Here is a 24,154-nt window from a genome sequence, read left to right as displayed (position 1 = left end):
CTAACCACTCGCTGTATAAAAAAGTTTTTCCTCATGTCACCTTTGGTTCTTTTGCCAATCACCTTAAATCTATGCCCTCTGGTTCTTGACCCTTCCGCCAATGGGAACAGTTTCTATCTACTGCTATCTATTTTAGATGGGGCATGTGCAGAACTTCTGAAACTGTGTGAAGTATCTAGTGTCTGGGAGATAGCAAACCACCTCATTGATGGCCTCAATGGGAAAGTTGGGTAAAAGCTACCTCAGATATCTGAACCTCCCTAAGAAAATCCAGGAATCACCACAGGTGCCACTTTTCAAAGATACATGGTAGGCATCTCATTAGCAGACCACCATTCTGGTCTATGCTACCACCCATCTCCACAGCGGATGCTGCCTCATTATGGCAAACAGAATGGGGACGAGCTGCTCCCTCGGTGAGATACTCCTTCCTTGTCACCCAGTCTGTTGAGACACTACCTGGCTTCAAGCTTCCACGCCATCTCTGGTGCAAGCTCAACTGTTTTAGATGTGGGGTGGTAAGGTGTGTGACAAAGGACTCAGGAATATCCTTCTGTGTAGCTGCAATGTAGTTCAGGATGCCACATATTTAATGAATGGCTGCTCATTTCATTCTGGTCTACTAGGAGGACTTTCTAGACTCCACAATGCTGACCCTGAGGTTGCTGAATGACTAAATATATCATGTCTATCTAAGCCCCTTAACACTTCTGACATTTTTGACTATAGTTTGTCTCCCTATTTTTACTTTTCTTCCAAGGTGTGCCACTTGTGCATTGACAAATAATACCATGACCTCACAAATTAGCTCTTGTATCTTCCCCAGTGGTTCACTGAAGTGGCTAATGCTTGATGCAGTATCAAGTAATACAAACCATGAAGGTTAAAGATGTGAGTTACTGATCTTAAGAGCATTGCAATTAGTCTCATCATCCATGGGCTAGGGAGGTAAAAGAAAATAGGCTTTACTTTTCAAAACTCTCTCTCTAAACCCTTCCTTGTCTCTATTTCTCTCTATCGTTAAAAGCCTCCTGAAAACCCATCTCTTTGACCAAATCTGCAATCGCCTCTCAACCTCCCTCCGCTCCCTCCCCAAAAGACTCATCATCTGTTCCTTCTCCCTCTCTGAAGCACCTTGCAACATTTTTCTACGTTAAAGGCACTAAATAAATGCAAGTTGTTGTTGACACCCGCCATGAAAGCAGTCACTTTGGGGAGGTAACGATGGGTGGTCAACTCCCATGGGACTTACCCCGTGACTTCAGGACACAAGAGGGAAAAAAATTGGAAAAAAGACAAGTTGGCCCAGAAATTGCTCAAAAAATAACGGCGAGGCTAACAGGGCTCACTGTTATTTCAGGGCAAATGGAAGAGCAAGTTCCGCTAAGCGCACGAGCAGTCAAATGTGGAAATCCAGAACTTGCTCTTCCCGATTCCCTGCTGATCTGACAGCTTCGTGTTAAAGAGACATCGCTAGCTGGAATCAATGGACCAGTGCAAATTTGCTCTCCTGCCCAGCTGGAAACTAACTAATCTCACCAGAAAAAAAGGCACGCTGAGTTGTATCAGGTCTAACCTAACTTTTAATGGTATGGTAAGTATTAATGACTGCCAAACAACCTCTCTGGCACTGAAACTTAACTTTTAAAATGTGAAGTCTCATTACTCCCAATTTTAATAGTACGTGGTACATTTAAAAGAATTAAATTTTTTTATTTTCTCTGACTCTCATCTCAATGTTTTAATCTTACCCTCTCTTTATTTCGCTTTCTCGATCTGATTTTATAGTACTAATCTTTACTAATCTCATCTGACATTTCCTGGTTCTTAGTCTGCACGGTTTGTGAATGAGTTTCACTTCCTGGTTCTCACAGCGTGGCTTGCTTCAAGCTGATTGGTGGAAGGGTCATAGAGCCCCTTTCCTCCTCTCACAGCTCAGAGAAGCCCGGGAACGATCGCTGCACTTCTTGCAGGTCTCAATTAAAGCAAGTTGGCACCCAGAAGCCCGCAAAAAGTTTGTGGGTGAGTGAGTTACTTACAAGTGGCGGATGACACCCGTTCGCCGGTCACAGCAATTTCCGGCCCAAGGTCTTAAAGATCCAGGAAAACAGTAGCCCCTCCATATCTGACGATCCTTACAGTTAGCAAAGAGTATCAGTTTTGTTTTCCTGTAAATTGTGCTGTTGTAGTTGTTTTGTTATTACTGCTGAGAGGATGTAGGCGCACAATAGCAGACAAGGCTGAGACTTATGAATGAACAAACTTGCATTCTTATAGTGCCTTTCACGACCTCAGGATGTCCCGAAGCGCTTTATAGCAAATTAAGTATTTTTTGAAGTGTAGTCGCTGTTGTAATGTAGGAAACTCGGCAGCCAATTTGGGCTCAGCAAGGTCCTACAAACAGCAATGTCATAATAACCAGATAATGGGGTAGAAATCGCTCGGAGTGGCGAACCAATGCTTCTCACTGCTCCATAGATTTATACTAGCCCACTAACTTACCACGGTCCTTTCTTCGGGCACTTCCTCTAATAGGAAGCAGAGAAGAGCCGAGCATCAGTTCAGGCGAAGTTAGGACCCTGGGAGAAGCGAGAGGATTGATCTCTTCCCTCGATCAATTGGATCGCAGCATTTTTGACAAGCTGCGTTCACTGTCTCTATAGGCTTGGAGCATTAAACCAGGCAGTGAAAGGTACAGCATTAAAATAATTGTAAAAACTTATAGACAGCGAAAAAAGAGGATAAGAAATAATTGAATTAAATAAGAGACAGAAGGGAAAAGTAAAAAAATTAATTTTTAAAAGTTTTTTTAATGACCAAAAACTATTAAAATAAGGAATAATGAGACGCCACATTTTAAAAGTTAATTTTTAGTTGTTTGGCAGTCATTAAGACTTACTGCGCTGTTAAAACTTAGTTTAGACCTGTATTTTTAAGCGTATCTGTTCGGTGGCATAATTAGTTACTTTCCAGCTGGGCAGATAAGCAAGTTTGCACTTTTTCAATGATTTCTCTGATTGCAGCGTGCAATGGCCCTTTAATTCGAAGCTGTTATATTGCTGGGGAACCACTAGGAGCAAGTTCCAGATTTCCGCGTTTCACTGCACATGTGCGAACTCCGGAACTTGCTCCTCCATTTCACCACTAACAATGGACAGTGCTGTTGAGCTCTCCGTTATTTTGGGAGTGATTTCTGCTCCAATCTGGTTTTTTTGGGGTGTTGGTTGAGGAATAAATTTTCGCCAGGACACCGGGGAGGACTCGCCTGCTCTTCTTCGAAATGGTGCTATGGGATCTTTCACGTCCACTGGAGAGGACAGATTTGGTTTAACGCCTCATCTGAAAGACAACACCTCCGACAGTGCAGCACTGCCTCACTACTGCACTAGAGTGTCAGCCTAGATTATGTGCTCAAGTTCCTGGAGTGGAACTTGAACCAATAACCTTCAGCCTCAGCAGCAAGAGCTGAGCCACGGCTGACACCTTAGACTTAGGACAATCAGATGGCTGAAAGTGTCCTACCAGGTATCTTTTTCTCTTTTCAATTTTCTCCACTCCTGCCCTGAAGATGGTGACTTGCGCTGGGGGTTCTGTTAGTCAATATTTATGTTTGACCCTAAGCAGTGAATGCCAGCAGGTTATTAGGCCATGGAGAGCCTCAATAATCTAACTGAACCCTATCCTTACCAAATATCCAAACATACCAACTTTTCAGCAAACGATCAGGAAAGGGAACCAAGCTGAATTTTCCTAACAGAGGTGCCAATGCTCGTTGTGTCCTCACTGGTGCCCGAACTGGGATCAACTAACAGCACAGGAATTGAACATGGGACCTTCCTTGGTTTCACATCACAGGGGCCAGTAACCACTGAGCTTGCAGGGGAGCCCCATTGTCAGCTTTTAATACCACCCTATAGTGATACAGCAGCCAGACGGATTGGCCCACATTTGGGTGCTGAAAATGTGAAAACCAAAATTTGAGTGTTCTTTCATCTTCTGGCAGTGCTATCAATGTTCATTTTACACTGGGATTAATTATGTGCAGTAAAGTTCACCACCAAGGTCAACAGCATAGCTCCAAGATATTTTGGGAATTCCTGTGCACAGGAACATGCCACTTATAATTTGTTCTGTACAGGAACAGCTCTTTTTCAGCAATGCAAACACTCCAATTAGGAAGCAAAGGGCTGTAGCACAGCCCAGAGTGTTGGAGCTCAACCTGAATTTATTTTTAACATCTGCTAAATTGACAAAAGTATATACTATACAATCCCTAAAGGAATAACTGAGATTTGATAGAACAAATGGTCTCAATATGTAAATTGTCTGGGACAAAGCAGGTCACCCATATATATGAAATAAGAAATCGTGAAGCCTCAGGGTGAATGCAAGTGTTAGATGCACCTAGAAACTGAAAACTCGTGATAGTCCACCTTGCAGAATTGCCTCAATTTCCTTTTCCTTTTTAAAAAATGTAAACAATTACCAGTTCCTGAGTTACGAAGTAAAATTCACTGGTCTCCCAAGAAACAATACCATCTTCCAAGACAGCAGTGCCATAATGTAACGCTACTTATAAAATAAACTAGACCGACTAAACTCATACCAAGTATGGCAAGCACATTTGGGTGGCTGGCAGCATTAGTATTCAAAACACCAAACATCTAAAACTGGCTTCTCTGATAACTCGATGAGTAAATGCACCACCTGGAGTGATCCTGAGCCATACAGCTCAAGGACACTCCAGGTTCGATTCCCATTTGATAGTATGGTTGATCTCAGCCAACGTGATAGTGGGGTTACTTCAACTCACCTCTAGGGCTAGGGACAGGAACATGAGCCCGGGATCTCTCAGTTGTTATCCAGTGACTCCTATTGGTGCATGGACACACGCAGACACTAGGCAAGGATAGGATCAGCTTGGTCCCGATGGACTTTTTCTCTCCTAACCTTCCCCCCGAGCAATGATCAAATAGCCTGCCGACATTCACCGAATCAATTGTAGACATTGGGAGGCAGGGATTACTGGAAGGTATATGTGGATTTGTACCTCAATTTGAGTCATTATCTTCAGTGCAAAAGACAAGGAAGGAAATTGGAACAAAAGAGACAGTTAAGATCAAATAACCTTTAAAACTGAATGAGGTACTGCTAGCACAATTTGATGTCACAGTCCAAATCACTCCACCAGCCCACGAGTGTTTACGTAATTGCTGTTAAACATTACCCAACAAACAAGGATTTTCCAGAGTTGTGCTCCTAAAGCTGTGTTTATATTGGGGGCTGCATTTCGTTATAATTAAGTCAAGCCAAACTGACACTTCTAGTATCTGTAACCATCGTAACTCATGTGATGGGTGGTGCACTGCCAACTGATCATGAACAGGTTTAGTTTTCCCTCAGAGGACGTGATCGGGAACCTGAACCAGACAGTTTACACAAATTCAACTCGAATTTTCTCACCTTACATCTGACTTTGAAACTAGGTATTGGGCAGTAAGTGAGATTGTGAACAAAGATTGGAATAGTCCCATATTTTATACTTGTAATTTTACTGTAAAACAGAACTTGGGTCATACAGTGCACAAAAAACAGTACTGCACATACATCTTAAAATACATTCTTCTTTAAAAAAACTTTTTTTTTGCATTGCAGTTTGGTGAATGTACTAGGAGATACTAAATTATTTTATATACGTCTTGCAATTACACAAAGAATAATGGACATCTGGGACTGATTACAACATGGCAATCTAATCAGTGGCTTCAGATGGTGTTCAGAAACTGCAAGAGTAAATCTCAAGCAGCTTGTGAAAGTCATCCAAATCTCAAGACTGGATAACTGCCTTCCAATCATTCCAAAGCTAAAAAAAAATGGATTTATTCAGTCTTCGTTTTACTTTGGTTTCTGCAGTGTGCTCTGCACAGTGACGCTCATACTGGAGGATTAATGAATGCGAGATTGCCCTGTATTCCAGAAATGATACCCCTTTTCTATCAAGTTTCTTCTCCCTTCCCCCCCCCCACTCCTAATAGCATCAAGTCATCGCTAGGGTTTAGTTCTATGGGTGCTAGTCATCCTCAGGTAACTCTCTCAAGCAGGCATTCATACCTAGGCCAGGCAGCAAGCTTTGGCAGACTATCAGACTTTAAGAGGCATCGCAGCTCAGTATGGTCTTGCCCTCAGCAGATGTTTACACACATGCACTTTCAGCAGGTGTCGCTGAATACCCATCAGAGTGGGAAACTTTCCTCTTTCTTACCCAGGGGTGCTGAGGCCAATTACAGTACCCCTGCTACTGACTGGGCAGAGATCAACTAACTCAGCACAGACCTGATCAAACCCAGGATCCTGCTGGTCCATGTGCATCTGGTGCTCACTTCTTTAATCTGTTGAACCATCAGAAGGGCAGAGTGAAATCCTATTAGTATGCATTACATTTAATTACGATGTATTCCCCTTTATCCAACCAAACCAGGATCATCAGTGGCGAGGCACACAAAGAAACCAAGGGAACACAAACTGAGCATAGGCAGGAAAGTCACGTTGTACCAAAAGCGGAGGCACTATACTGTACACTAAAAAACACTTTTAATATGTCACGGGTAGAAAAACGGAACAAAGGAATAACAAGGGAAATATCACACCTACACGAATTACAAATATAACACAGGTGAAAATAAAGCTGTATAAAACGTCATGTATTTAAATACATTTACAAATTAAAAAAAAATTCCTATACAAGTTCTGAAGGTTGTGCTGCGACTAAAGGTTTTCTAAAATGGGCCCTAATCTCAGGAAAAATGCTGTAACAGATTTTTTTTTTTAATTCTGTCTTGGAATTTTTACCTTTTATAGAAAAATGATGCGATATATTATTTCATAACAAGCAAAAGCTTTACATGGTGTATAATACAAAAACCACAGCTGCACAAAACTGTGCCAATCTTATTATACAGCATCAGTACCTTTGTGAAGTTATGTACACAGTTCCACGCTGCTCGATGCAGTGTTTTATGTATATGCTTTTACATACATATGGCAGGTAACATACAAAAACTAGATCCTTTGATTCTAGGTGGGCGCTTACTCTTCACGTTAGCCAGTGGTGCAATGAATGTAAGCTGACCGAAAAAAATAAAAAAGGTGCCACCAAGACAAAATGAAGTTCATGCCATTAATGGGGACACGGGTTAATGGGAGTACTTTATCATATGGAACATTTTCTTAGGCACCAATTGATTCCGTGCAGTTAGATCCGTACTGATTGTCCCTATTAAAGCAAAACATTTCTGATAAATGGGAAGATTTAAATTTCACCCTGGAGTCCCAATTAACCAGTGTCAACTGCAGTGACAAAATTGCTGCAATCTTGTTTTAATTCCACCAGATAAGCTTTGTTAATGTTCTATGGTGTCACACTTTCAAAGCATGCTGGCAACATCTAGTGGCACAAAGTTGCTACTGCAACTGGTACAAAGCTGCCTTGGTGTGGATGTCTGCAGCCGTGGCTGGAAATTCACCCCACATTTCTGCCCTGAGGCTAATTCGGGTTCTATCCTAGCGCTCACCCAGATTTCACTCCTTGCAATGCTGCACCTCTCTTCCCTTCATTCTCCTGCAATGGTATGTAGGCATTTTCGATATTCACAAATATTTACACAACTCTGAAAAGGGGACATCAAATCTGTGGTAGTTTACATATAATAAATAAATGGAAAATGCTCCACTTCAAACAGGGGACAAAGTGGGAAAACTTCAAGTGTTGTGCAGTTTGCAGCTTTTAAAACCGTAAATATTAACTGCAAAACTGTATCCAGACACCTGAGTGCAGGAAACTCGTCCGTGGCAGAAAGCTGAGGGACCCTAGCTCTAGGCACAAGCATTGACCAGCAGCCAATTGGTCTCTTGCATGATTTCAGGGTACAGTGAGACCCACTCAATGAGAGGGAGCACTGGAGACTGACATTCCTATGAGCAATAAATTAGTAACATTTTGGAAAAAATGCATAGGGAAATGAAATATAAAGAGATTTTTTTTATAAATATATGGATGAAAATTCTATATCTTTCGGCATTTTTTTTAAATCACAGAAATCTCTCTCATAGGAAGAATAGTGACTCGAGTTGTAGGGTCCCCAAGACAGGCTGCAGGTGCCTAGACTGACTGCAGGGTTTTATGGATGCCTGGAGACAGTACCCAGCAGTTTTTCTGTTCAGGTTCTTTCCTTTGCTGCGTGTATGAGTGTGCAAGTGTGAGTGTGTGTGAATGAGAGAGAGACCAGGCTAATGTTCTCATCTTAGACTGACCATATCTTCAGGTGTCACAAAACTTTCAGTTCTGACGGAAAGGTCAAGAGTGAGATGAGAGACTAAGGTGATGCAGGAAGTTCTGGTCTCTGGCAAAGCAGGGACTTTCCTGCAAAACCAATAATTTAAAAAGATCAGTCCTTTTAATTTCATGTTATAGTAAACGGGTACAAAATGTAGACAGTAAGGTTCCAGTTCTTCATCTGCACAATGATTACATTTCCTCCTTTGACCCTTGTTTACTGTTGCTGGATTTTTATGGTATCAAGTTCTTCTCAACGTTTGCTTTCTGTTGGCTCTGATTGTTCTTGCGAGTTGAGTTCATAAAGGCATTTAGCAAGTGCAGTGGAAGCCTCCATACCACTGATGGCCAGTACAGATAGGTGGTTCTCATGCCGCTTCAGCAACCTGAGAGATGGGAAAGGAAACAGTTTCAGATCCATTATTCATTGGCAGAATATAAAACACAGAGGATCCCAAAGACTGGTGGAATTTTTACTTAACATACATCAAGAACAAAGTTGTAGAACTGCAGTTCTGAAGTCAGGAGAATCTGACTGTGACTAAAAACAAATTCAACTAGTGTTTTTCTCCCCCCAAGGAAAGCCATATCAATGGGTTATGCGTTTTAATACTCGGTGTGCTCTTGACCTTATTTCTATGCCACCTGGGGAAAGGATTGAACACAGAAGTATTTTCCCTAAGTGAAGATGGTTATCTGTGTCAGGAGATATTTTCTAAATAGAGGCAAAATGGAACTTACATTCGCCCAATCTCTGAGTATCTAGCAACATTCTTCAAGATTAAGGCAGAAGTCAAACGAATATGTTTCACAATCGGCCCTTCCTTCTCATCCTGCCAAAGAAATGAACATGAATGAAAATCATGGAAACTCTACAGGGCACAATATACACTGTCTATATATAAACGATCATTTAAAAAGGTCAGAAATATACCTCTCCCTTACTAGGACATGCTGGTGTCTCAACGTATTGCACCATTGAGTGGTGGGATTTCAGGCTCATGCCCATAGTTTCATCTCAGCGGAACCACTGGGACAATAAAGGTGCAGCAGGAAAATCAGGAAACCAAATAGCCAATCCCCTTGGCCTGCTCTACCACACAACCTAGCAGCAGATTACAGAGCAACATGAGCAGAGACCCTGGGGCCAATCGTCTACATGTCTTTTCTTTGTTTCCCCAATTTTCTCCCCCCTCTCATAAAGGTATTAATACCTTACTGGGGTATGGTTCCACTGGTACTGATCACCACCAACCATCACATGCTCGTCGACTGTGGGGTACACAACACAGTCAAGTTCAATCTTGTCCACACCAACATCCACTTTCCAGTTCGAGTCACTAGGTAGAAATCACAAGCAGGTACCATGACCGATTTTCTCTCTCCCGAGCCCAGGAGCACCAACGTCAATTATAGCACCCCAATCGATACCCTGGGTAAAATCAGCTAACTCAGCATTGGCCTAGGATCAAACAAGAGACCACCTGATCTCTATGGCTTATTATAGTGTGGGCCCCTTTACCCACCAAGTCATTGAGGAAGCCTCACCATCCCCTTAATGATGTAATGGTGTTTATTACTTAAAATAAGGGGATTTTCTTATTTGCACATCACTAATGGGGTGTAGATGCTCACAGCTGCTGCTTCCTGGCTTCTTGCTTACCACCCTGCCAGGGTCATTTCGATCTATGGGTGAAACATTACTTGGTGCAAAAGCATACCTGTTTTCTTTTGCCAGGTATACCATTGTCTTGGGTAGCTCTGAAAGCCAGTTGACGCTTGTTAAAGCTGTGCAGAGTAGCTTACTCACTGAAGAGTCCTTTCCTGAGAAAAGGTAACTCCAAGAGATTCTTTCGAAGGTTTGCAGGAAAAGGTGGGATCCCAAATCATACATTCCAACTGACTACAATGCCTCAGCACTTGCTGTCTGAGCCACGGTATTTGTGTTTGTCTGAACTTTACTCCAGAGTATAGAAGGAATTTAGGCATTAGGAGAATGATCTGCAATAGTCTGGATCTAAACAAATCCAGTGAACCCGATAGAAAGCAACTACATCTGCAATCTGTCTTGTGCAAACAATATTCAGCCCCAGCTGTCAATTGCTTTAACTCTTTCAGGTGACTTTCAATACCTTGCACATGGAAAATAAGAAAATTAATGGAAAATAAGTCAAGAGTCCGCTGCAGGCTGTATAAAAAGACTCGAGTGTCACAAAACTCCTAGGAGTAAATTGGGTTAGGAGGCCATGGCTGTTACGTAATTTACATCAGGCATGTCAATACAGCAAGTTTATAATGGAGACCCTATTAGTAATGGTATTTTGGGGCCTGGATTTTGCTTTGACAGGCAATGCAAGCACTGCATTCAAGAAAAGAAGTTCAAGTGCAGTGAGGGCCAGAGGAATGTTGGAGTCCAGATTCCCATGTCTCCAGGAGCACCTGAAGGGAGTACATTATTTCATGACCACCATCATCTGAAAAAACAGGTACCCTTACAGTAGCTTAGGGTAAAACCCATTGTTTTAAGTTTTCGCAGTTACTTTAGCTGATGCTGAAGCAACACTGGCTTCCCCTGATGCCAGTCTCATCTGGGTCAGAGCTTAACTGAAGAAAATACTATGGTACCCAACTGATCAAAACAAGCCATATGCAGCAACAGAAGAATCCGTCAGAATTTCTCGGAGACTGGGTTCATTAATCAACAATGTGGGGGGAAAAAGTGGGAGAGTTAAGTGGCAGGAAGCATTTCCTCCTGCTTTGGATTGGTGGTGTTGGCCCAAATGGCAATGATACCACGACTGGGGACTACATGGGTGGTGCCAATGACACGACTCGAGGTAGTAATGACACTGCCCGCTTACCAGTCTTCAGTACTTTTGTCATTAGATTAGAACTGGTGCTTATAGTTCTCTATTCACAAAACATAAACTTTATGAAGAAACAATCACGGACAAATACGAGCTCTTTTTAAATCCTAAACCAAGCATAAAATGTAGTTGTCCATTTACCAAAATTCAACCACAATATGCAACCCGGTGCCATCCACTATCCAGTCTCTGATGCCCATCTTCTACTAGGCTGTTTACCTACCACGCTTTGGTGTCAAGTTGGCTTAGAAAGTTGTAGGTTCAAGCTCTACTCCAGGTGTTCAGCACAATATATAGGTTTTCACTTCACTGCAGTGCTGAAGGGAATGCTTCATTGTCGAAGATGGTGGCTTTGGACACAATGTTAAATTGATGTCCCACCTGCCTTTCCCATGGCACTATTCTAAAAGGGGCAGGAGTTCTCCCAGTGTCCTGGCCAGCAACAAACCATCACTGAACCAACACTACCAAAACAGATTAACTTGTCATTTATCTCATTGTTGTTTGAGGGCTTTGCTATGCATTTGCCTACAGAATCATAGAATGGTTACAGCACGGAAGGAGGCCATTCAGCCCGTCGAGTCCGTGCTGGCTCTCTGCAAGAGCAATCCAGCAAGTCCCACTCCCCTGCCCTTTCCCCGTAACCGTGCAAATTTTTTCCCTTCAAGTACTTATCCAGTTCCCTTTTGAAAGCCACAATTGAATCTGCCTCCACCACCCCCTCAGGTAGTGCATTCCAGATCTTAACCACTCGCTGTGTAAAAAGGTTTTTCCTCATGTGGCCTTTGGTTCTTTTGCCAATCACCTTAAATCTATGTCCTCTGGTTCTTGACCCTTCCGCCATTGGGAACAGTTTCTCTCTATCTACTGTCTAGACCCTTCATGATTTGGAATACCTCTATCAAATCTCCTCTCAACCTTCTCTGCTCTAAGCAGAACAACCCCAGCTTCTCCAGTCTATCCACGTAACTGAAGTCCTTCATCCCTGGAACCATTCTAGTAAATCTTTTCTGCATCCTCTCTAAAGCCTTCACATCCTTCCTAAAGTGCGGTGCCCAGAATTGGACACAATACTCCAGTTGTGGCCAAACCAGTGTTTTATAAAGGTTCATCATAACTTCCTTGCTTTCGTACTCTATACCTCTATTTATAAAGCCCAGGATCCCATACGCTTTTTAAACCACTTTCTCAACCTGCTATGTCATCTTCAAAGATTTGTGCACATATACCCCCAGATCTCTCTGTTCCCACACCCCTTTTAGAATTGTACCCTCTAGTTTATATTGCCTCTCCTCGTTCTTCCAACCAAAATGTATCACTTCACACTTTTCTGCGTTAAATTTCATCTGCCACGTGCCCGCCCATTCCACCAGCCTGTCTATATCCTCTTGAAGTCTACCACTATCCTCCTCTCTGTTCACTACCCTTCCAAGTTTTGTGTCATCTGCAAATTTTGAAATTGTGCCCGCACATCCAAGTCCAAGTCATTAATATATCAAGAAAAGCAGTGGTCCTAGTACTGACCCCTGGGGAACACCACTGTATACCTCCCTCCAGTCCGAAAAACAACTATTCACCACTACTCTGTTTCCTGTCACTTAGCCAATTTCATATCCATGCTGCCACTGCCCCTTTTCTTCCATAGGCTTCAACTTTGATGACAAGCCTACCATGCGGCACTTTACCAAACGCCTTTTGGAAGTCTATATACACATCAACCACATTGCCCTCATTGAACCCCTCTGTTGCCTCATTAAAAAAACTCAATCAGGTTAGTTAAACACGATTTGCCTTTAACAAATCTGTGCTGGCTTTCCTTATTTAATCCACACTTAGTCCAGGACAAAGTTAATAGTCGCTTGGACATCGTTTCTAAAAGTTTCCCCACCACCGAGGTTAAACTGACTGGCCTGCAGTAGCTGGGTTCATTCTTACACCCTTTTTCGAACAAGGGTATAACATTTGCAATTCTCCAGGCCTCTGGCACTACCCCATATCTAAGGATGATTGGAAAATTATGACCAGTACCTCTGCAATTTCCACCCTTACTTCCCTCAGCAACCTAGAATGCGTTCCATCCGCACTGGGTGACTTATCTACTTTAAGTACAGCTAGTCTTTCTAATACCACCTCTATCAATTTTTAGCCTCAACTACGAAACAGTAATTACACCAAAAAAAAGTAATCAATTGGGGCACATCAAAGGGTGTGAAAGTGCTATATAAAATCAAGTTCTTTCTCGAGTACTTAGATTTTAAATCTAAAATGTAACTTCACACTACACTACACGACAGCTTTACATAATTGGACACGGCACAAAGAATCATTCAGCTAATCAAAGCCTTGTATCACTTGGTGACCAAACACTACGAACTCTCACCTTTAATCACTGTCATGCAATTTCATTGCAATATCACTTTGTATGTGGGATTGGTTATTACCCGTAGAATTGTGAAAACAATTGTTGATGCCAGTGTTCTGGAGTCCATCACATACACCAAACACAATCTTCTAAAATTTATTTCTGCTTGTGGTCTTTTAAAACATGATTCCTTAATCAATTTAATATAGAGAACAGCAATAAAGATAGGAATCCCCCAGTAAGTTATCAATAAAAATAGTGCCTGGCTATGTAACTGACACCTTGATTGGTGACTCCAGTGTTTGTTCAGAGTGTAGAAACAAAGAACAAACTTGCGTTATATAGCACCTCATCATGTCCTGGGGTGGTCACAAAGTACTTCACAGTCAATTAATTACTTTTGAAGTTCAGTAATTGTTGCTAGATTGCCAAAAACAGTAGCCAATTTGTGCACAGCAAGGTCTCACAAATTGCACATATGTCTTTTCTTTTGGTGTTGGTTGAGGAAAGAATGTTGACCAGGACACCAGGAGAACTCCCTGCTCTTCCTCGAATAATATCATGGGATCTTTTACATCTACTTGAAGAGGGAATTGGTTTAATGACTCTCCTGAAAGAAGGCACTTCCTTCAGTAGTACACCGAAAGTGTCAGCCAAGATTACATGCTCAAATCCTGGAGTGGAGACTGAACACACAACCTTCTGACTCAGAGGTGAGTGTGCTTCCAAATAAGCCAAGCTGACATTTAGAAGTTGTTTATTGCCTCTTACATGTGTTAAAACAAAAATGTTTTCCTTTCCAGAGGAGTTTGTGCAAATATTTACCAAGTAATTCCTAAAAATAAGGTTGCGTGAGCCTTTCCTTAGAGCCATTAGGGCAGCGCTGGGGTGATTGACCAAGGCCTTGTGAGTCTTAGGTGTCGGAGCTGTACCGTCTGATGGAGACTGCCTGCAGAACAAAATATTGAGACACGTTAAACACAGGATAGAAGTTACCATATCCAGTCTAATTTGAGAATTCAATGCAGAGATATGTAATTCATTCAAAGACAATTATGGGTCATATATAAATTTATTTAGTATTGAGCAACTCATCCAGGGAAGTGATAACTCGCATGTAATGACCCAGAGCATTTAAGAGCCCCATGATGTAGAACTCTGAGAAAGAGCTATGAAGTCCCACCAATAATGGACTAGCAACTTTATAAGAACATAAGAACATAAGAGTTTCTATAGTTATATAAAAAGAAAAAGGGTGGCTAAGGCAAACATAGGTCCCTTAGAGGATGAGACCGGGAAATTAATGGTGGGAAACATGGAGATGGCAAAAATGCTGAACAAATATTTTGTTTCAGTCTTTACAGTAGAGGACACTAAGAATATCCCAACACTGGACAAACAGGGGACTCTCGGTGGGGAGGAGCTAAATACGATTAAAATCACTCAAGAGATGGTACTCAGTAAAATAATGGGACTCAAGGCGGATAAATCCCCTGGACCTGATTGCTTCCATCCTAGGGTCTTGAGGGAAGTGGCAGTAGGGATTGTGGATGCTTTGGTGATAGTTTTCCAAAATTCCCTGGACTCAGGAGAGGTCCCGGCAGATTGGAAAACTGCTAATGTAACACCGTTATTTAAAAAGGGTAGTAGGCAGAAGGCTGGAAATTATAGGCCAGTTAGCTTAACATCTGTGGTGGGTAAAATTTTGGAGTCTATTATTAAGGAGACAGTAACGGAACATTTAGATAAGCATAATTTAATAGGACAAAGTCAGCATGGCTTTATGAAGGGGAAGTCATGTCTGACAAATTTGCTTGAGTTCTTCGAGGATATAACGTATAGGGTGGATAAAGGGGAACCAGTGGACATAGTGTATTTAGACTTCCAGAAGGCATTCGACAAGGTGCCACATAAAAGATTATTACTTAAGATAAAAAATCACGGGATTGGGGGTAATATTCTGGCATGGGTGGAGGATTGGTTATCAAACAGGAAGCAGAGAGTTGGGATAAATGGTTCATTTTCGGACTGGCAACCAGTAACCAGTGGTGTTCCACAGGGGTCGGTGCTGGGTCCCCAACTCTTTACAATCTATATTAACGATTTGGAGGAGGGGACCGAGTGCAACATATCAAAATTTGCAGATGATACAAAGATGGGAGGGAAAGTAGAGAGTGAGGAGGACATAAAAAACCTGCAAGGGGATATAGACAGGCTGGGTGAGTGGGCGGAGATTTGGCAGATGCAATATAATATTGGAAAATGTGAGGTTATGCACTTTGGCAGGAAAAATCAGAGAGCAAGTTATTTTCTTAATGGCGAGAGACTGGAAAGTACTGCAGTACAAAGGGATCTGGGGGTCCTAGTGCAAGAAAATCAAAAAGTTGGTATGCAGGTGCAGCAGGTGATCAAGAAAGCCAACGGAATGTTGGCTTTTATTGCTAGGGGGATAGAATATAAAAACAAGGAGGTATTGCTGCAGTTATATAAGGTATTGGTGAGACCGCACCTGGAATACTGCATACAGTTTTGGTGTCCATACTTAAGAAAAGACATACTTGCTCTCGAGGCAGTACAAAGAAGGTTCACGCGGTTAATCCCGGGGATGAGGGGGCGGACATATGAGGAGAGGTTGAGTAGATTGGGACTCTACTCATTGGAGTTCAGAAGAATGAGAGGCGATCTTATTGAAACATATAAGATTGTGAAGGGTCTTGATCGGGTGGATGCAGTAAGGATGTTCCCAAAGATGGGTGAAACTAGAACTAGGGGGCATAATCTTAGAATAAGGGGCTGCTCTTTCAAAACTGAGATGAGGAGAAACTTCTTCACTCAGAGGGTGGTAGGTCTGTGGAATTTGCTGCCCCAGGAAGCTGTGGAAGCTACATCATTAGATAAATTTAAAACAGAAATAGACAGTTTCCTAGAAGTAAAGGGAATTAGGGGTTATGGGGAGCGGGCAGGAAATTGGACATGAAGCTGAGTTCGGATCGGTCAATGCCCTGTGGGTGGCGGAGAGGGCCCAGGGGCTATGTGGCCGGGTCCTGCTCCGACTTCTTGTGTTCTTTAGATTTGTGGTTGGGATCAGATCAGCCATGATCTTATTGAATGGCGGAGCAGGCTCGAGGGGCCGATTGGCCTACTCCTGCTCCAATTTCTTATGTTCTTATGTAGACAAACACAATATTCTTAAATGCTTTTGGAAAAGGGTTTCTTGTGGCTACTTGTTTCCATAGCAGGTAAAGCAGAATTTGATTGCGCCAACCAAGATGGTGACCTGCTGTACCTAGAGAAGCTGTATATGTTACACTATACAATGGATGGAATGCAACAGTTTGAAAAACTTCAAAGTTGCCATTAAAAAAAAAACTTTACAAAAAATTTGCAAATTTTTTTTACAACTTAGTATCACCCACCTCCGTCCCTGACTCATCCCATCTGCGGCTGAAAAACCTCATCCATGCCATTGCCACCTTCACACCCAACTATTTCAGGGCTTTCCTGGGTGGCCTCCTAATTCCACCCTCTGCAATCTTCAACCGTATCCTATCCTGCATTAAGTCCCACTCACCCATTATGCCTGTCCTCGTTGACTTACGTTGGCTCCCAGCCCCCCAATGCCTCAAATTTAAAATTCTGATCCTCTTGATTAAATCCCTTCATGGCCTTGCCCCTTCCTATATCTGTAGCCTCCCCCAGCCCTACAACATCCCCCTCTCAGAATTCTCTGCTCCTTTGATTCTGGCCCCTTGTGCATCCCCCTTGCTTTATCCCAACATTGTCAGCTGTGCTTTCACTTACTGAGGGCCCATGGTCTAGAACTGCCTCCCTAAAACCCCCCCCCCACCTCCCTCTCTTCCTTTAAAGCACTCCTTAAAACCCATCTCTTTTGGTCACCTCTCCTAAAATCTCCTTTGGCTTGGCATCCATTTTTAAAAAATTACTCCTCTGTGAAGCACCATGGGATGTTTTTCTACACTATATAAATGCAATTTGTTGTTGATAACTTTTTCCTCTTCATGGAACATTAGCAATGGGAGATGGAATATTGTTTTGGACCCCCTGTGTCAACATCAAGTACTCTCAGGTCAAGTTCAGAGAAAAAAACCTTTCTACTCTCTCTCAACGAAGTGTCTCAGACACAGCCTTAGAAGAATGCTTACTGCACAGGTGTGATTCCATTTCTTATACTAGTTATCCTATAGGGATAATTCAGGGCCCAGTTTTATGTTTTGGGCAAGTGCTCACAAGGAATCGGGTTGAGATCACTCAAACTCATAGCACAAAGAGTCTGTTCAGCCAACAGAGCAGACTTTCACTCCATCAGTGGATTTGAACCAAGTCCCAGAAGTGTCCTACTGCCTAACGTACTGAACCACCCAGTCCCCCAAAACCTGACATTCACTTGATGGATTTGATAGATATTGCTTGTACAACGTTTTGTATTTTGACCCCACAAATGACATTTTGACTGATTACAGATATTGAGCTCCATGTCATCTCATTAACTTTACCAAAATGAAGTTGGCAGATGCTAACTGATCACGTAACACAGAAGGATTTGTTTAGTATTGAAGTGGTAGTCAAGTCCTGGTGGTGCTGTTGCCTGCTTGACAACTTTGGTTAGTAACAGCACCAATCATAAATTCTCATTAGGAATATGGAGGATCATATGCATGCTCTTACTTTAGTAAAAGTTTCTATTGTATCTTGTCAACCGCTCACTTTGCAAAGAAATAGAGTGGAAGGAAACAATGTGCAATAGCTGTGTTCTCATGCCTTCTTCAGTATTTTTGTGTGTGCAAGACTTAGAAAGAAGAGACTGAAGGTCAAATGTGTAAACGTATATAATTCTACTGACCGGAGTTTAGTTATAGAGAACCATTTATTCCGAATTACCTTTACCATTAATTACCATTACCAACAAAAAGACTTGTGTCAGATGTATCAACTAATGTGTTCAAAAAATTAGGAAAACAGTGATTGATAGAAACTTCATGCCACCATTATCTAATTAAGAATAGAAACATCACAATAGGAGCATTCAATGGTCGAGAGGAAATCTAACCTTTTTTAATGTAAGCATTTTTAAAAATTCTTACGAGTTCAATTCCTCATCACATTCCAGTCCTAAAGATCTTCTCTTCCTCCTGCTCCCCACCCCACATGTCACTCTTCAGTCCAACCAAGAAAGCAAACAACTCACTTCAGGCCTATAACCTGGCTAAGAACCACAGGAAAGGTGCCCTTGGATGATCTGCCATACTGCCATACAAGTTCACAGCAGAGGAGGCCATTATTCAATCCACTGTTTTTGTGCCAGCTCTTTGCTTGCTGATTTTCTGTGGTGTCAGTTCTCCATTCAGCAATTACCTGATGAACCGCTGAGATTAAGGGCCTGGTGCGTGAGGCACTACAAGCACGAACCTGCATCTGAACAGCACTTTCATAATTACTGTGGGCTTTCCACATTGATAGGCTAATACTAGTACAACAGGACATTTTATTTTCTGGAGGTGGGTACTTGCCTTACTGCAGTTTGCGAGGTGCTCATTTGTGCTTTCTGCTCCAACCTCTTCAGTCCAACCAGCAGAGTTTCCCTTGAACAGTGTTTGTCCTATTGAAATGTCACATAATAAGCAGCAAAACACTTAGACGCACTGACCTCAAAATGTACAATTATCTGTGGTAATTTATACAAGTTGTATACACACTCCAGCTGAACATTTCTATTGCATTGTGAATCGTTCTTAACACACTGCAATGTAATACCTGAGGGGACTATGGGTTTGCCTGAAAATGCAGTCTTTTAAAGCTAATGAGATTCTTAATGCAAAATTAATAATATTTTCCTTCTCCTCCCCCCTGCCCCAACAAAAAACAAGTGCCCATTTTTCTTATTCACAGGGTTTTACCCACACGGTTTGGGGTACAGGTAGGTAAGAAAGCTGCGCAATCCTCTACAATTCTGACCTTGATCTTTTACTGTGTTGACAGAAAGCATGCCTTTTTTTTTTTAACAACAGGCGAGTCTGAACAACCCGGAGTTCATGAGCAGTAAGTTAAGTGAACCTTCCCCTATCTAATGCTGCACAGCGAGGTATTGTACTTTAAAAAAAAACTGCATTGATTTTGACTTTAAGAATTTGCATCACTTGCAAGTACCCATTCAGCCTCAACTTGCATCACTGGTTTCCTGATAGTAAGCAATGTGTAACCATGGTTTCACACTGGACATTCGCTCAATCACTCTCCTTTTAGCTGTGTGAAATATTTTTCACACCCACAATGAAAGTATTAAAACCCAAATAAAAAGTCATCTGTTTATTTTCAATATACTTCCAAACTTGCATGTGTAGGATTGATTTGAGATGGACAAGTTACATAATTGGCCAGTTAAACTGAAGAAAACTAGAGAATTAGTTCTGACCAATCTTTTTCAGGGCCCTTAGACAATTAACACTGCACAATTCTTGCTGGACCCTTCTCTAGAAAAGGCAGTAAAAATGCCACGGATTAGGATTTGGAGCATTTTGCCTTTTCACTGGCCCAAGTATTAGTAGTAGTGGCAATGCATACCCTCCTGAAACTATGAGAGTCAAAACAGTGATAAAAAGACATTTTGTGCTGCAGAGTTCAAACTTGCTAACTGACCAGTTTTGTTTCTAGCAATTTATGGGTTACGGGAGATCACAAAGCAAACAGGACAGAATTATTCTCCTTTCCCTAGTCATTGAGGTTGAATGTAGCCTACCTGCTCCCATGTTGCTAATGCTTCTCTGACCACACAAGAACCTGGAGACAGCTCACACTTCTCCCCCTCCAATCTGGGAAAGGGCCTGGCATTTTCTTAACACCCGTCCACAGGAATGCAGCTGAGATCAGGTACTCAGCAACTTGCAGAGGCTGGAAGCCAGCCCCTCACCCCCCACAATGGGTGTGCCATCACGCACTGGTGCTCTGATGTGTTGTCAATATTAGGATTTAGAGATGAAAACGATTCCAATAGGCCTTAGCTTCTCTTCAGGTGATAGGTATTGTTCAAGTCTATTTTATACCTGACATTTCCAGGAAGAACTTTGGATATTTAGTATTTTCGATTACATATGCTAATGCCCCAGTTCAATCCATGAAAATCTATCCAATTGGACTGAAGGCCACACCACACACAGAATGGGAGAATTCATACTGTATGGTGATATAGGACCAAGTGACCAGAACTTCACTACTACTTTACAGAGTGCAATATACTTAGTCTGGATTTATTTTTCCTCACGTATGGTAAACATGACCGTTTCCTGTGGTTAGCAAGGGAAGTACTAGCTTTAAAATAGTAGTTTCTTTTGGCTTTTGATGACTATTCATCGAAGTCTGATGATGCACTGTATTTGAACAACTTGATGGGTCTGGTACTCGGAAGGATTTTGGGGAACCTGATCTTTGAAGCAGAATCACATTTAAGCACGGATAACTGTCAGTTTTAAGTCACCCTGACGTGAATTTCCTATATGGTAGTGGACTTGTAAAATAACCACGTTTAATGTCTTTTTTGGGGTGTGGAGAGAATGGAAGTAGGAAGACGAGATGTACTCAGCCACTTCCATTCTTTTCCTTATTCCCCTCATGTCTCTCCCACAAGGGACAAAACATTATGTCATCTTTTATTGTAAAGGCACCTCTTTCCAAAGCTAAAAACAATCATTTTAAATTGAGCAGGAAGTAAACTGTTAAATGAAAGAGTCCCATTACCTGCAGGTGTGTGATAAATGATAGCCTTTGTCGAGGGAGTGGCTCACAGCCCTCCCACATACACTGACCCTGATACACATCCTTTCCTCCGTGCTCAGTAGCTGCATGGTAAAACACCTGGGAGGGCGTCTCAAACCACCTGTGAATAGTAGGTTAAGTTAAACAAACAAAGCAAAACTGAAGGTCAATATCACTGACACTTTAAACACACACACATTCAAAGAGGACACCTTATAAATTAACTTCTTACAGTTATGAAATCTTCCTCTTCCCTCTTTTTCCTTGTATAGGTTATGCTCTTCAGCAGTCAGGGCTGACTGCTTCTATCCCCCTGTCAATGATGCTCTTCTACTCACCGCTAGGAGTGACTCAATAGCTGCCCAGCGACGGCTCTCCTTCCTCCTTCTAGAGGATATTGAGCAGAGATCAGAAGCTTTCCCACGTGATGTGGCTGAGATTTGCAACCTGTTGGAGCAGGCACTGGGGAGGGTATTCCTGCACATTGATGTTCCATAACACTATCCAATAGCACTTGCTGCAATTTTAAAGTTTTCTTACCTCCAGGATGTTTTGGACCTACTTTATCTGCAAAAACATTCACCATGATAGATTGGATACGGGCAGTTAGATGTCTCTCACTGCAAAGTTGCACTCCTGAGAGCTCATAGATATGTGAAAGTTAATTATATAAAAAGGTTCCTACCAATCCCAACTTTGTAAAAATTTGGTACAACTGAATAAAGTTCAAAGTTGATCAATATTTCCCCTCCTAAGTTTAGGAACATGTAGGCCAAATACTTGTTTCCACCACTGCCCTGACTGAGATCAACTAATTCACCACCAAGCAGCAATCAAATCTGGGATCTGGTCTACATAACTCCAGACTACACCATACAGTGCATTTACCAACTAAACTGTCAAGCAGCCTCAACAAAAAGAGAGACGGATGGACAATAACTGGCCAGGAAATTTCCAGGCAAGGGATTATTACTATGGAACTCACAGAAAAAGTAAGATACAATTCGCAAATATGGCGAGCATAGCAAGGCTGCCTCTAAGATACAGAATGACCCCAGCACAGCAGATTACTGAATTCAAGCCCAATGCTTCAGAGATACACACCATCCACTGCATGTGTAATTAGTTGATTGAAGTCCTAACCAAACAGAAGACAACCACCCAAAAAGGGGTGCGGGGGGAAAAGAGAGAGAAAAGAGGAAGGCGGCAGAAAACTAATGGATAACATCCTTCCCTGCAACAAGTCCCCTCTTCGATCAGCTCAGACTGAAACATGAGCAATCAGTAGGTTTGAAAATGACAAAATTTCAAAAGGAACTTCACATGTAGATTTCCTAAAAGATTCAGTGCTCTGATAAAAAATGTGTTTACCCTCAATTCTGCCACAATGCTTATTTTATATATCAATAAAATATGTTAGCCCAAATCATAATTCAGTAAGAATGCGTGTGGTCAGAATGTGAGTGAGAGATCACACGAGAGAGGAAGAGCGTGAGACAGCATGCGAGAGTCAGAGAAAGGAAAGGGCTTGCATTTCTATAGCGTCGTTCACGACCTCAGGACGTCCCAAAGTGCTTTACAGCTAATGATAAACTTTTCAAGTGTAGTCACTGTTGTAATGTAGGAAACCCGGCAGCCAATTTGCGCACAGCAAGGTCCCACAAACAGCAATGAGATAACGACCAGCTAATCCGTTTTTTAAAAAAAATTGATGTTGGTTGAAGGATAGATATAGGCCAGGACACTGGGAGATCTTTCCAGCTCCTCTTCGAATAGTGCCATGGGATCTTGAGAGGGGGCAGATGAGGCCTCGGTTTAACATCTCATCCGAAAGACAAAACGACTCTCTAAAAGAGAGAGTGCAAGAGAGACAGTGTGAGAAAGAAAGATCTGCTCCGCTCCCAGCTAATACTGCTCTAAAGCCAGCAAGTAAAGAACTGGAGCATGTGTAAGAGCAGCCAGTGATGACTCTCCCCCAGATTTTCTCTCCTTGCCAGTAGGGACACACCTGACCTGACCTCGACAACTTCCCACAGGAGTACGGCTACAATCAAGAACCGCGTGGGCGCGCACGTGTATATACACTCTCTCACACAGGTACAAACTCATGGCCCACATGTGCCAGATAATTTGGTGGCTTAATTCTACACATTGCTATGGTAAACTCACAGGTCAATTAATCTACTGCTAACATATCCTGCCTACAGCACACTGCTCCCTTTGTAGTACAGTAAGTTCTACAGACACCTTTAACTGATCTGCTGTAATACACATACCTTGAACTTGCCTGGAATGAGCAAAGGTGCCAATGTATGTCCACAAAAATCCAATCTGAGCAAATAAATTCAAGCTGCCCAGTTCAGATTCAGGAACCACTCTGAACCTTATATAGAGACATGTTAAACACTCTTCTGCTATTTAAGATACAATGTACATTACTGAGGAGTTAGTGCAATGTTCCTTTCTTGCAGGTTGAATAGATGACTGACCTCTTGCAGCCTTTCCAAAGACACATGAAGCTCTGGCTGGGTTTCTTGGCAGACTCTGTTTCCGCAGGGGAGACTGGTACCTGAGAGCTCTGGGACCCTGTATACTGCTCCGCTGCTGGGGGAATCTGCGACTGCGGGTGTTGGGTTACTGTCTGCTGAACGGACACTGGAACAGGAGAACCCACTTTAGGAACCCCCTGCAAACAAGAAAGAGAATGTTATAAGCCCACTTACTGGTGCATACTACATTGTCAAATTAAAAAAAAAATCAAATTCAATTTATCTTTAATAAAGGCTCAGATATTTTTGATGAGAAATCTGTCCAAGCTTCAGGTCT

The 24,154-nt window shown here is 42.2% G+C and overlaps 2 protein-coding genes and 1 long non-coding RNA gene across 5 annotated transcripts in view; 2 read left to right on the top strand and 1 right to left on the bottom strand.

The window, feature by feature from the left end:
* The window catches only part of tmem9 (transmembrane protein 9), a 571,911-nt gene that overhangs the window by 319,417 nt on the left and 228,340 nt on the right, over nucleotides 1-24,154 (top strand). The window lies entirely within an intron of this gene.
* On the top strand, nucleotides 1,934-24,150 carry LOC137344368 (uncharacterized). 2 transcript variants are annotated; one of them, XR_010968337.1, is made up of 4 exons: nucleotides 1,934-2,022; nucleotides 10,680-10,818; nucleotides 14,067-14,274; nucleotides 23,800-24,150. It is a non-coding gene; the product is annotated as an uncharacterized lncRNA (long non-coding RNA). The 2 variants fall into 2 exon arrangements; XR_010968336.1 differs by having other exon boundaries at nucleotides 14,072-14,274; nucleotides 23,800-24,149.
* The window catches only part of LOC137344365 (AT-rich interactive domain-containing protein 2-like), a 309,213-nt gene continuing 290,594 nt past the window's right edge, over nucleotides 5,536-24,154 (bottom strand). The window contains exons 16-21 of the mRNA XM_068007259.1: nucleotides 23,818-24,014; nucleotides 21,311-21,449; nucleotides 19,086-19,178; nucleotides 14,387-14,506; nucleotides 9,074-9,165; nucleotides 5,536-8,718 (exon numbers count right to left, since the gene is read on the bottom strand). Of these exons, the coding sequence (XP_067863360.1) occupies nucleotides 8,586-8,718; nucleotides 9,074-9,165; nucleotides 14,387-14,506; nucleotides 19,086-19,178; nucleotides 21,311-21,449; nucleotides 23,818-24,014 (774 nt within the window). The 3' untranslated portion in view covers nucleotides 5,536-8,585. The remainder of the gene's footprint in view (nucleotides 8,719-9,073; nucleotides 9,166-14,386; nucleotides 14,507-19,085; nucleotides 19,179-21,310; nucleotides 21,450-23,817; nucleotides 24,015-24,154) is intronic.

This window comes from Heptranchias perlo, chromosome 27 (genome assembly GCF_035084215.1).
Source record: "Heptranchias perlo isolate sHepPer1 chromosome 27, sHepPer1.hap1, whole genome shotgun sequence".
In the NCBI taxonomy this organism is placed as follows: Eukaryota; Metazoa; Chordata; class Chondrichthyes; order Hexanchiformes; family Hexanchidae; genus Heptranchias; species Heptranchias perlo.
Note: the sequence above shows the minus strand (reverse complement) of the source record. Positions and strands in the feature narration are given on the sequence as shown.